This window comes from Gymnogyps californianus, chromosome 28 (genome assembly GCF_018139145.2).
Source record: "Gymnogyps californianus isolate 813 chromosome 28, ASM1813914v2, whole genome shotgun sequence".
Taxonomy (NCBI): Eukaryota; Metazoa; Chordata; class Aves; order Accipitriformes; family Cathartidae; genus Gymnogyps; species Gymnogyps californianus.
The window spans coordinates 3,059,159-3,071,078 of NC_059498.1; the positions used below are offsets into that span (position 1 = coordinate 3,059,159).

The following is an 11,920-nucleotide window of genomic DNA, read 5'->3' on the forward strand; positions in this document are numbered from 1 at the left end:
CCACAAGTCCTCTCTCTGCCTGCCAAACGGTGCTTGAAGGGACACGGCTGCTCACAGCGCAGGCCCCTCACCTCGCCAAGACGCAGAACACGCCCCGGTGCAGCCTCAGACCAGGCTTTAATTCTGCTGTAACCGAGGAGCCGCTCTGTGCAGACCGCTGACACCCGCCTGCCGCAGGGCTCAGCACCCACCGTCCTGCGACCTCGGTGACAAATACGGCCCAGGGAGCCGTCCCCCTGAACCACAACCTCTCTGGGGACAGCGAGGGCTGGCGTGGATGTTCGTGCCATCTCCGCAGGGCAAGAGTCTCCCAGCAGAGCCAGCAACGGTGGGAGACCTGGAGATGCGGCCACGCAGCGAGCACGGGAAGGGGGTCGATGCTACAGCGCTGAGGCCAAATAAACCCTCCCTGCCCCACCGGAGGAGAGGAGGCAACGTCACATCAAGGCACGGACTAACAGCAGTGTGTGGCTAAGTCACAGCCCCCCACGATGGGGGAGAGCGGCAGGGCGAACCGGCTGCTCCTGAGGCCGCGGTGGGAGGACAGGAGCCAGCCCTGCCCCGTGCCCCAAGCCGAGTCCCTCGCCGAGGACGGAGCCAGTCCCACATCACTTATGGCGTTTTTTCTTCTGTTCTTTGCGCTTCTGAGCCCTCACGTCCTTCTTCAGGCGGCTGTCGACGACCTTGAACTGACCCTTGACGCCAGGAGGACGGCGCACCCGGGGTCCTACGCCTTTCTTAGCCACCAAGTAGGTGACCTGCCGCTTCTCCTTGGCCAGCCCAGCCTTCTTGTAGATGCTGTAGGAGAACAGCAGAAGGTGAGACCGAGACCCCAGCACCCCGGCCCAGCTCCAGCAGTTTGGCTTCGGGACGTATCCAAAGACCAATATTGGGTCCCACCACTCCTCTGGGCCTCTGTGCCCCAAGATGGGGCTCCCTTGCTTGCTCTGCCACCCCTCAGCCCACACCCCGATCCAGCCCAGCCTTTGCCAGCCCTGCTGGGTTACGCGCAGGAGCTGTCCCCGCGCTGTGGCTGCAGGGACAAGGCATCGCGAACCAGCCCAGCGCAACACGAAGGATTTGGATCTCAGCTTTGCCACTCACCGCCGCAGCTGGGCCACCTTCTCCCGCTCCGAGATATCCACCGTGCTCACCACGGCCTCTGCTTTCTTCTTCATCTGCTCCATCTTCTTCAGCATCTGTGGGGACAGCGAGGGTGAGGGACAAGGGGGATGGGAGGAGGGACGGAGCACCTGGGAGGGGGAACAGAGCACCCGTTCAGGTCCACAGCCTCACTCACCCGCCGCTTCTTGCGGGCCTTGGCCTCCGCCACCTTCTTGATGGGGCGGGCGTTGATTTCACGCCAGCGCTGCCGATACGCCTCAACCGTCTGCCGGTCCACGGGTATCTGCTTGCGGCGGTGCTGCTTCTCCTCCTCTGTGAACCACTCTGGCAGCTCTCCCTCATCCTCATTGAAGGAATACCTGGAGGGGGATTCGGGTGAGTCGGTCCCCGCACCAATACATCTGCCACCCCCACGGCCTGTCTCCTGTTGGGAGACCGAACGCTGCTCCCCCTCCAGCAACCACAGCTACAAGTACCTGTTGAAGGAGTCATCAATCAGGTCCCGTCTGGCCTTTTTGGAGCTGGCGATGACGGAGCCGAGCGCCAGGCCCTCTGCGTCCAGGACACGGGCTCTTTTCACTGCAGCGTAGAGACAGATTAAAGCTTGGCTTACCTGCAAGCAGCCTGAGACCCGGGGAGCCGCAAGCAGCCCTGCCAGCCCAGATAAGCATGGTCTGACCCTGCCTCCTGTCCCTAAAGAGGGACTCCCATGGTGTCACTGGGCGCACATGGGTCCAGACAGCACCCCCCACTCACCTGGGTTCTCAATGGGCACCACCTCGAAGCCACACGGCTCGACACGGCCCCGCTTCCTCCCCACCGGTGTCGGTGGCCTGCGGAGAAGAAAAGTGGTCAGGGCTGAGGTCCTCACCTCCCAGCTCTCCAGGACTGTGGAGCTGGGGAAGAATATCCAGACCGCCCCCCTCTCAGCCCTCACCTCTCCTCATCGCTGCTGCTGTCATCATCGCTGCTCTGCTCATCCTGCGCTTTACCAGCATCGGGTCCTGGGTCTGCGGCAGGCGGGGGCTCAGCTGGAGCTTCCTCCTGGGGTACCTTCTTCTTCTGCCCTTTCCTTGTTGCTTTCTCTGGGGAACAGGAACCACTGGGTGAGAAAGGGCTGAGGCAGACCCCACTGCAGATCATTCCTCTAGAGACCCAGCTCATTAATACCACACTAATGCCAGCTCATTAACTGTGTAACGATACAGGCTGGAAACAACCTCTGGAGATCTCCAGTCCTGCTCAGAGCAGCATCCCCATCATGGTTTGATCCAGTGCCCCAGACTGGGCCGTGGGGCTGTCCCTCTGTGCCCCCCCTCAGCGATGCGGCCCCCCCACTAACCTCTCTGAGACTCGCGCTGTCTCTCAGCCAACATCTGCGACTGCCCCAGCTCCAGGTCCTCATCCGCATCGTCCTCGATGCCGGCAAAGGCGTCCTGGGGAAGGGGAGCAGCGGGTCAGGGGACAGAGGGCAGACCTGGGGAGCTGCTGGGGCCCAGGCTGCCCTGTCATTTCTGGCCCAGTGGGACTCACCTTCCCGAACCACAGGCTGGTCTGCCGTTCCTCCAGCACCGACTTCTCCTCCAGGGGCACCAGCAGGGGATTCTCCTCTTCCTGCCCTTCCTCCTCCTCTTCCTTCTGCTTAAACTTCACCCTGTGACAAACAGCAGCAGGGTCAGTGTCCCCCAGCCAGGACGGGGTGTGCCCACTGCCAGACTCCAGAGCTGCTCCAAATGCAGCCTCTGCCCCAGGGAGGCCTCTCCCGGCTCTCACCTCTTTGCACCCTGCTCTCGCCTTTCCCGCTCCAGCCGGCGCTGACGGGCCTCTATCTCAACCAGCTCCTCCGGGTCCAGATCGCTGGCCAGGGACACATCGTCGTCTTCTTCATGATCCGAGACATAAATGTCATCGTCCCCAGGTCCTATCTCCAGGAGGGCATCTGCCGATGCCATGTCCCCCCGGGTCACCTCGTTCAGCAGCTGCAATGTGAGTGAGACGAGTCACAAGCTACAGTCCATCAGCCATGTCCCCGCCACTGTCCCAGCCCCGATGGCTCTGGGAGCCTGGCCTCCCCCTGCCCCACACACCGGGGTCCTGTGGATAGTCCGGAGGGAGAACATGCTGGTGTCACCATCATCGGCGATGGAGACGCCAGGGAGGTCCATCTTCAGCTCTACACGCTCACGCTGCTTCCGCTGTTCCTTCAGGATCTTCTTTTTCTTTCTGGAGAAGGAGGCAAAGGAATGAGGCTACGCTGCCCCCCTTCCCACACACACACATCCCAGTGACTCATCCACTGCCACATCGGTGCCAGACGTCCCCCAGCAGCACTGTCATCCCCCTCTGAGGGGTCCCCAACCCTGCGACAAAGGGCACCCACGCCAGCTTGGAACAGCTGCTTCACCTGCCTGGAGGAGCAGACGACCCTGAGGACCCCAGACCCACAAACTCCACCCGCTATCAACAGAGGGACAGGCTCTGACACTGCCACCCTCTGTCCCCACGGCTGGAGCCCCCCTGTGCTCTGCTGGCCCAGTGCTCCCCTGTCTCTCCTCATGTGAGATCTTTTTACCTCTTTAACTCCGCCAGCTCCTTTGCCTTCATCTCCGCCAATGCCAGCTCCACCTCCTCCTCTTCCTCTTTCACCGCCTCATCAGCTGCGGCTCTTGGCGACGTCTTCTTTTCCTTCTCCTCCTCCTCTTTGCCTTCCTCCTCTTCACCGGAGCTCAGGCTGCCAAAAGGAAGGAGCTCAGACCGTCTCTCCTGGGGGCAGGCCCATCCCACCGCACTGGCGCTCTGGGGCAGCCCTGTTATTCCTACTTGATATCCAGCTCCTTCGCTTGCTCTTTCAGCTTTTTGGCCAAGAAACGCCGCAACTTCGTCCTCCAGTTCAGCAGGGCTCTGTGCGGGAAGGCAGACGGTTAGAGACACCCACCAGGCCTGGCATAACGCCCTGTCCCAGTCCCCCCCAGTACCTGAGCTCTTTGCGTCCCAGCACGCGGATGTCCTTGCAGCACTGACGCAGCTCCTCCGTGGTGGAACTGTGATTCTCCAGCTCGCCATCCCCCAGTGTGATCTGGATAGAGCAGAGGGAAATTAATTAAGCATGTATGCTAAATACTTTTCTTTGGTAAGAATAATCAACTTATAAAATACAAGGAGAACGACTGGTTAAACTCCAGGCAGGCTCCTGCCCTGCCTCCCCTCCACAAGAACAGGAATGGGGCCATTGCTAGGGCACCTAGCTCCCTCTTTTCATCGCTCTGTGCTCCTGGGGACATCTCAGGGGCCACCAAGGTCCCCCTCACTTCAGGCATTCACCTCGTTGGCCTTGGAGAGGAAGTCCACGGGGTTGGGAGCCTTGAGGAAGTCCATCAGGGTGAAGCGGTGGTAGAGGGTCGTGTCGCCATCTGCGTAGCCTTCTGCCTACAGGAGGAAGGAGCTGTGTGAGTCGTAGCAGGGCACAAAAGCAGCTTCACCCATCCCTAAAGGATGAATGATGTCACGTAACTCGTATCTTACTGCAGTGTCCACCTAAATGTGCCCACACAACTTAGGAACAAGGGCAGGCTACCAGCCCCAACCTGCCAGCTCCATGGCATCTCCCTGTCCCACCTCAGACACAGACAGGTGACGTGACAGCGATACAGGTTTGTGAGGCTCCACTTGACGTGGCCTTTAGTGTCCTGTGTCCTAAAGACACCTCACAGAGACACAAACACAGCGGCCAGCTACTGTAGGGAGGATTTTACCAATCCATCCCCGGCCTCACAACTTGTTCACTGCTTCCCCATCACTACACCTCTTTCTAAGGCTGTAAACCTCCCCAAAACTGGCTCTTCCACCACTTTGCATCCCCAGATCTTTCATTTTCCTGAGCAGCTTTGTTTATTACAATCTCTTTGGCCCCAATCCCCAGTCACTTTAGCATATGTTTGGCCTTGCTGCCCAGCGAAGCAAGCTCATACCTTTGGCTTCTTTTTGCTGACCAGCTCGCTAACAGACTTAGTCTGAACCTCCACCTCCTTGAAGGCGTATTTTGGGTCAAAGAACTTGCTGTCGATTTTGTCTGGAGCCTGATAACCTAGGATGGAGGAATCAGAGACATCAGCAGTTTTTTCCCAGCCCCATTCCAGCAGATGCAGGTCCTCCCAGCTGCTCACCCTGGCACACCACGAAGATCTCAGCAGACTCGTTGCGGGAGGCTTGGGGCTTGGTAGCCTGGACCTTGTGGAAGAACTGCTGGAAGATCCAGAGGAGCGGCTGGTAGTCCCGGGAACGAAAAACCTTGGTGATGAACCAGCCGCCCTTGCAGAGGAATTCGCAGGCCAGTTTCAGGGCCATGAGGGTCAGGTTGGCTGGAGCAGGGGAAAAGAGCAGTCAGCAGGCGTCACTGTCCCCACCGCCCAGCTCCCTGGCCCACAGCGCACACCACTGCCACCCTGCCCTGCTGGGGTACGAGATGTGCCTGCCCTCGTAACCCCCCCGGACCGTGCCAGGCCACACGCCAGCCCCGGGCAGGGCCCACCTTGGGAGTAGGCGTCATGCACCCAGCTGGCTCCCACGTTGGGTGCTCCGTCATTCAGCACCACATCCACTTTCCACGTCTGCAGCTCCTTGCGCAGGGCCTGAGGGATGGGGACAGGCGTTTGTCCCACTAACCCCTCTGCAAGAACCAACAGGCGGCATCCCCCCGTCCACGTCAGCTCAGCTCAGCCCCCTGCCTCCGTCCTACCCCTGAGCGAACCCCAGCTGAGCAGGTGGGCTGACGCCCGCTCCCATCGCAGACGGACCTGCGGAGACCCAGACTGGCATGTGACCCTCGGGGCAGGGGAGACAGGTTCGTACCTGGCGGCACTTCTCAGTGGTGATGTCCTCCTGCAGCGTCACCACGTTGGGAATGGGCTTGATGGGGACCAAGTCCACCCCTGGTGTAAGGAAGAGCTATGAACACCGCAACCCCTCAAAACTGGGCTCCAGCGCATCCCACGTGGCTTCCCCACTCGCCCTCTCCTCCCACCAGGATCCCCAATCCAGGATCCCCTTTCTTTGGCCACATCCAGGGACTGCAGCGGAGGTCCTTGCCCGCAGCCCACCCCTGCCGGGTCCCATCACTCACCAATGATCAAGCTGGAAACCGGCATGAATTTGGAAGCCACCTGCAGCCTGGAAAGAACAGAGAGGAATGAGGCTACAGCACGATCCCAGGAGAGCCCCCAGCCTTGAACTGTGCTGCTGTGGGTTTGGGATCAGCTTTGGCATTGAGGACAGAGACACAACAACAGAAAACACACAAGCCGCTTGGTTACAATGCCCCAGGGCAGCTGGCGGCACTGGGCTGCGACCTGGGGCCCTGACAGCACTCACCACCCGCCGGGGGCCGCACACAGGTCCAGCAGCGCCCGGGCCTTCTGCAGGAACTGGAACTTCCTATTGAGCTGGAGAAGCTTGAAGGAGGAGCGGGAGCGAAAGCCTGTGGGAGGGAGAGCCGTGGGTTACGGGTTACCGGGGTGACGGGTTACTGGGGCTGCAGCCCCCCTGCCCCGCAGCGAGCGGGCAGGCCCCTCACCCGTCTCCTTGGCCAGGTGGTAGAACTTGTCCCGCCGGCTCTTGCCCAATTTGCTTTTCTTGCCCATGGTGGTGCCGGGTGGGGCCCTCCGTGGGGTCGGGCCCTGCTGTCAGCCGCCGGCACGGACCTGAGGGAAGAGAAGGGGTGAGCTCGGGGCGGAGGGGAGGGACGGCCCGGTGTCCCCCCGTCACCTCCCCAGGCGAACCCCAGCGTCCCCTCAGTGTTCCCCCGCTGCCCCAGCCTACCCCGGTCCCCATGTCCCCCCAAGGCCTACCCGCACCCCGGTGGCCCCCGAGGCGCATCTCGGCCCCGCTGTCCCCCCGAAGCCTTCCGACCCGCCCCGGCCCAGGGTCCCCGCGCCGCTCCGGGGTTCCCTCAGACCTGACGCCCCGGTCCCCGCTTCCCCAGCCCAGGCCGCGGCCGCCACCGCTGCCCCCGGCACACACAGACACAGACACAGACACACACACACACAGATACACACACACAGACACACACACACAAAAAATCCCGATCTCGATCCCGGTTCTGGTCCCGGTCGCCGTCCCGCCGCCGCGTGCCCACACCACCTTCCCGGCGTGCCCCGCGCGAACCGACTGACTTCCGCTTCCGCTCACCCTTGCCGCCATCTTGGGAGTGGCGCGTCCCCTCCGCCGCGGCCAGGCGGACTGCCGCCGGCGGAAGAAAGGGGAGCGATAACGAATCTCCTCGGAGGCACGCCTGAGGCCTGTCCTTGCACCTCTGATGCTTCGTGCTACGGAGACATCACTTTTGACCGTACCAAGATGGCGGCAAGGCCCCGACCCGAAAGAGCCACAATGGCGCATGCACACTGCACCCACCGGCGCTGCACTGCGCATGCGCTCTCCGCGGCGAGGGGCGAAGGGCTGCTCGGCGCCAGTGGCGCGGCGGGGAGAGGAAGTGATGCCATCACGCCCGGCGCGCGGGGGGCGGGCAGCGGAAGGAGGGCGGCGGCCATCTTTAGTGCCGGCAGGAACGGCGCCGGGGTCCCGATGCCGGCGGAGAAGATGGCGGTGGACGGGCCCGAGCAGGTGAGGCCGGGCCGGAGCGGGGTGCGGCCGCCGGCCGCGGGGTGCTTGGGTCGCGCCGTGCTGCCGCGGGGCTCTGCTGCGACCGGATCTGGTCGGGGCCTGGCGGGCGCCGTGACTCGGCGAGTCTCGCCTCAGCCTCCCCGCGGGGGCGGGGGCCGAGCGGGGCCTGGGGCAGGCCTTGGGGGGTGCGGGACGAGGCTCCAGGAGCGGATAGGGAGGAGGGGGAAGGGGTGTGGGGGGGGATGGTGAGACTCGCAGGGGAACGGGAGGTTGGGGGCTGCTGTTGGGCCCCGGCCCGGGGAGGCAGAAGATGGGTGGGAGTGAAAGTGTGGACCCAGGGCCTGACCCGGGGAGGTGGGAGAGGGAAATGAGGACCAGAGGGTCAGCACGGAGACTGACTGAGGGTAGAGGTGGTTTTCGAGGCTCCAGGTGGAATGGACGGCCCTTGAGGCTAAAGCCGGTGGTGCTGAACTGTGCTCTCTCACAGATGGAGATGGATGATGGGAAAGGTGGCACAGGGCTCCGGCAGTACTACCTGTCCAAGATCGAGGAGCTGCAGGTGAGCCAGTCCTGCCTGTGCAGGAGATCCCCAGCCAGCCTGCCCCAGAGTGGCATCGCCGTGGTTCCAGCCGGGGCTGCGTGGCCGTGTCCCTACGTCTACGCTTGCCTCGAGCACCCATAGCTTTTTCTGCACTGCAAGGTGCCCTGTTCTGGAGGAAGCACTGCCCCAGGGTGGTATCTACAAGCAGGACCCAACCTTTGGGTGGTGGGGGTGTATGAGATGAGTCTCAGTCCTACGAGCTGACAGCGCTGCTGCGTGTGTGTGAGGTGTTGCCCAGCCCTTGGCAGTGGGGTTTGGCTGGCCACGTCCTGCTGGGAAGGGCTGTGCCCCTCCAGGTGCCTGTCCCGTGACAAAGGCCGTCGTGCTGGTGCCCGCGCTGGGTTGATGTGAGCGCTGCACAGGGACGCTGAGGACTCAGCAAAGCTTTTCTCCCAACAGCTCATCGTGAACGAGAAGAGCCAGAACCTGCGGCGCCTGCAAGCGCAGAGAAATGAGTTGAACGCTAAGGGTATGGCTCGGCTCTTCTCATCTTCCTCGCCCGGGGCTCCGGGGCTGGTCCTTCCTGCTGAGCTGGTGGCTCCTGGCCCAGTTATCAGCCACTGTGGCGAGTGCTGCCCCTCTGTCAGGGGCAGGGGGTCTGGGCTTGGGTGCCTGTGGCTGGTGCTGACGTCTCCCTCTCTGCAGTGCGCCTGCTGCGGGAGGAGCTGCAGCTGCTGCAGGAGCAGGGCTCCTATGTGGGAGAAGTGGTGAGAGCCATGGACAAGAAGAAAGTGCTCGTCAAGGTACGAGGCTGAGCTGTCCTGAGGGCGACTGGGGCTGGGGCAGAGCAGGGGTGAGCGGGGTGGGATGCGACAGACCCTCCCTTTGACCCCACGGGGGCTGGAGCAAGGGTGAGCGTGAGCTCTGGGGGGGTGTAGCAACTAAAAGATGTGAAGTGAGAGCTCTTCCTCCAGAGAGGCGTGTTGTGGCGGCTCTCCTGGGCCCAAACCTTCCCCAGGCTGGTGGGAGGCAGCTGGCTTAGGGCTTCCTGGGGGCAGGAGAGGCTGCAGGGTGTTTGGCTGCGGCTGAACTCTCTGGCTCCTTCCTCCCGCTCCGAGCAGCCACTGTGGCTATCTGGCACACGACAGGGGACTTCTCAGAGAAATAACTCTCGTGGTGGCAACTGCTGCCTTCCAGGTGCACCCGGAGGGGAAGTTTGTGGTGGACGTGGACAAGAACATCGACATTAATGACGTGAGTGTCCTGGGGCCGTGGGAGGGGACGCGACCGCTCCCTCCGGGCAGCCTGGCGCTGCCTGACCCCTTCCCCGCTGCGGGGATGCTGAGCGCTCCTCTGCTCTCGCTGCAGGTGACCCCAAACTGCCGCGTGGCCCTGCGCAACGACAGCTACACGCTGCACAAGATCCTGCCCAACAAAGTGGACCCTCTCGTGTCCCTGATGATGGTGGAGAAGGTTCCGGATTCCACTTACGAGATGATAGGGGGCTTGGACAAGCAGATAAAGGAGATCAAGGAAGTGATCGAGCTGCCGGTCAAGCACCCCGAGCTGTTCGAGGCGCTGGGGATCGCCCAGCCCAAGGTGAGTGCTGCTGCGGTGGGTCTGCGGTGGGGGTCAGTATTTGGGGGTTCTACGGTGCCACTGTGGTGCTGCCTGTGTCACCCTGGGGGCATCCCCATGTCTCCTGTCGGGATGTGGCTGCCCGTGCCGGCACGGACAGGGGTGCTGAGCCCGGCACGGACAGGGGTGCTGAGGTGTCCGCGTGGCCGTTGCAGGGTGTGCTGCTCTACGGACCCCCCGGCACAGGCAAGACCTTGCTGGCCAGGGCTGTGGCCCACCACACCGACTGCACCTTCATCCGCGTCTCGGGCTCCGAGCTGGTGCAGAAGTTCATCGGTGAAGGTAAAAGGGCGCGGGGGGAGGCGGCTGCTTCTGCCGGCGCCCCAGCGAGGGCTCTCGCGGCGCTGGGTGGCCTCGGGACCGGCCTCTCGCGTGGTGTCTGGGGCAGACGGAAGCGCCGTGGCTGCACCGAGCTGCGCGCGGTGCCAGGGCTCAGCCCCCTCTGCTCCCCGCAGGCGCCCGCATGGTGCGGGAGCTGTTTGTGATGGCCCGGGAACACGCTCCCTCCATCATCTTCATGGATGAGATCGACTCCATCGGCTCCTCCCGCCTGGAGGGGGGCTCTGGCGGAGACAGCGAGGTGCAGCGCACGATGCTGGAGCTCCTCAACCAGCTCGACGGCTTTGAGGCCACCAAGAACATCAAGGTAGGAGGGTGCCATCCCTGCCTGGGGACGGGGCAGCGTCCTGGTGGCAGCGGGGTGCCCGGAGTGGTGACAGTTGTTGTCCCTGTGCAGGTGATCATGGCCACGAACCGGATTGACATCCTGGACTCGGCTCTGCTGCGCCCTGGCCGCATCGACAGGAAGATCGAGTTCCCCCCTCCCAACGAGGAGGTAGGTGGGGTGCCCCACGGCGGGCCCCGGCTCTGCCTCGGTCCCCTGCTCTCCTGATCCTCTCCCTGGGGGGAGCACGTTGTCCCCAGCCCCGTCTGGGAACGATTCCTGCGGCTCCAACCCTCGCTTTGCTGCTCCTCTCCTCCAGGCCCGCCTGGACATCCTCAAGATCCACTCGCGGAAAATGAACCTGACGCGGGGCATCAACCTGCGGAAGATCGCGGAGCTGATGCCAGGGGCGTCGGGCGCGGAAGTGAAGGTGAGCCAGGGGCACTGCGGCGCTGGCGGCGGGGCTGGCAGAGGGGGGAGCGGTGGGTGACGTCCCTGTCCCTCGCAGGGGGTGTGCACGGAAGCTGGCATGTACGCTCTGAGAGAGAGGCGGGTGCACGTCACACAAGAAGACTTTGAAATGGCTGTTGCCAAGGTAAGTGCCGTGGGGGAGGCGAAGCGGGGGGGCTGATAGTGGGGTCCTCCCAGAGCGAGGAGCCGTCAGTGGGGCACAGACTGTCCTGGGCAGCATCTGCCAGGACCTGGGAGCTGTGAAGCTTGAAGGGGGGGGTCACCTCTGGGGACAAACAACAGTGTTAAGGGGGTTGTCCCCAAGTTCTTAAGCCGTGAGTGACATGGAAGAGGCTGGGGAGGGGATGGAGACCTTTCCCAGGGCTGTGGCATGCAGCCAGAGCCTGGCGATGGAGGCCGCAGCACCTTCCCGGTGCAGGGGTGAAGCTTGGTATTGGGGGTGTTTTTGGGGGTTATTAGCACCCAAATGGGGGGCTGTGTGCTGGGAACCGACTGTCTCCTCCCTGCCCAGGTGATGCAGAAGGACAGCGAGAAGAACATGTCCATCAAGAAGCTGTGGAAGTAGCGGTGAGGCTGGGGCTGCTCCTCGGGCTGCGTTGTCTCTAATAAAGTGCTGCTATGGCTACACCTGGGCGCTGATTTGGGGGAAAGGAGGGGGGCTGCAGGATTCCAGCACACACACACTGAGCTGCTGCTAACTGGTTTTATTAGAAAATATCCAAAATAGACAAAAAATGGTTACACAAGAGGCAGAGCAGGCACCCCTGAGCCGTACACCCTGGGAATATGTAAACGCCCCCCTCCCCTCTGCGTGCGACCGCCCGGAGGAGGCAGAGCTGCTCCGGCCGGGCCCCGAGGAG

General features: G+C 62.8%; 2 protein-coding genes across 2 annotated transcripts; one reads left to right on the top strand and one right to left on the bottom strand.

The window, feature by feature from the left end:
- Positions 1 to 2: 2 nt before the first annotated feature.
- On the bottom strand, positions 3 to 6,783 carry FTSJ3 (FtsJ RNA 2'-O-methyltransferase 3). Its single transcript, XM_050911671.1, has 21 exons — positions 6,695 to 6,783; positions 6,493 to 6,598; positions 6,245 to 6,291; positions 5,974 to 6,053; positions 5,654 to 5,753; positions 5,289 to 5,483; positions 5,094 to 5,209; positions 4,447 to 4,551; positions 4,101 to 4,201; positions 3,946 to 4,026; positions 3,698 to 3,856; positions 3,213 to 3,348; positions 2,899 to 3,104; positions 2,659 to 2,779; positions 2,468 to 2,561; positions 2,063 to 2,210; positions 1,882 to 1,958; positions 1,602 to 1,704; positions 1,301 to 1,484; positions 1,105 to 1,199; positions 3 to 798 (listed from the first exon to the last, which is right to left on the bottom strand). The coding sequence occupies exons 1-21, from the start codon at positions 6,759 to 6,761 to the stop codon at positions 609 to 611; spliced, it is 2,511 nt and encodes an 836-aa protein (XP_050767628.1). The 5' UTR covers positions 6,762 to 6,783; the 3' UTR covers positions 3 to 608.
- Positions 6,784 to 7,687: 904 nt separating this feature from the next.
- PSMC5 (proteasome 26S subunit, ATPase 5) lies at positions 7,688 to 11,710 on the top strand. The gene is made up of 12 exons (XM_050911621.1): positions 7,688 to 7,746; positions 8,234 to 8,305; positions 8,747 to 8,816; positions 8,993 to 9,090; positions 9,485 to 9,541; positions 9,656 to 9,886; positions 10,081 to 10,207; positions 10,381 to 10,571; positions 10,662 to 10,760; positions 10,909 to 11,019; positions 11,098 to 11,184; positions 11,572 to 11,710. The coding sequence occupies exons 1-12, from the start codon at positions 7,708 to 7,710 to the stop codon at positions 11,623 to 11,625; spliced, it is 1,236 nt and encodes a 411-aa protein (XP_050767578.1). The 5' UTR covers positions 7,688 to 7,707; the 3' UTR covers positions 11,626 to 11,710.
- Positions 11,711 to 11,920: the final 210 nt, after the last annotated feature.

Bases quoted from the DNA above. Each gene is read 5' to 3' on its own strand.
- FTSJ3 (XM_050911671.1), bottom strand. From the start codon at position 6,761: ATGGGCAAGAAAAGCAAATTGGGCAAGAGCCGGCGGGACAAGTTCTAC. The intron at 3,857-3,945 runs GTAGGAATAACA...TCCTTTTGGCAG, and splicing joins GCGAAGGAGCTGGATATCAA to CCTGAGCTCCGGTGAAGAGG. The intron at 2,780-2,898 runs GTGAGAGCCGGG...TGTTTGTCACAG, and splicing joins CGAGAGCAGGGTGCAAAGAG to GGTGAAGTTTAAGCAGAAGG.
- PSMC5 (XM_050911621.1), top strand. From the start codon at position 7,708: ATGCCGGCGGAGAAGATGGCGGTGGACGGGCCCGAGCAG. The intron at 7,747-8,233 runs GTGAGGCCGGGC...GCTCTCTCACAG, and splicing joins CGGTGGACGGGCCCGAGCAG to ATGGAGATGGATGATGGGAA. The intron at 8,306-8,746 runs GTGAGCCAGTCC...TTCTCCCAACAG, and splicing joins CCAAGATCGAGGAGCTGCAG to CTCATCGTGAACGAGAAGAG.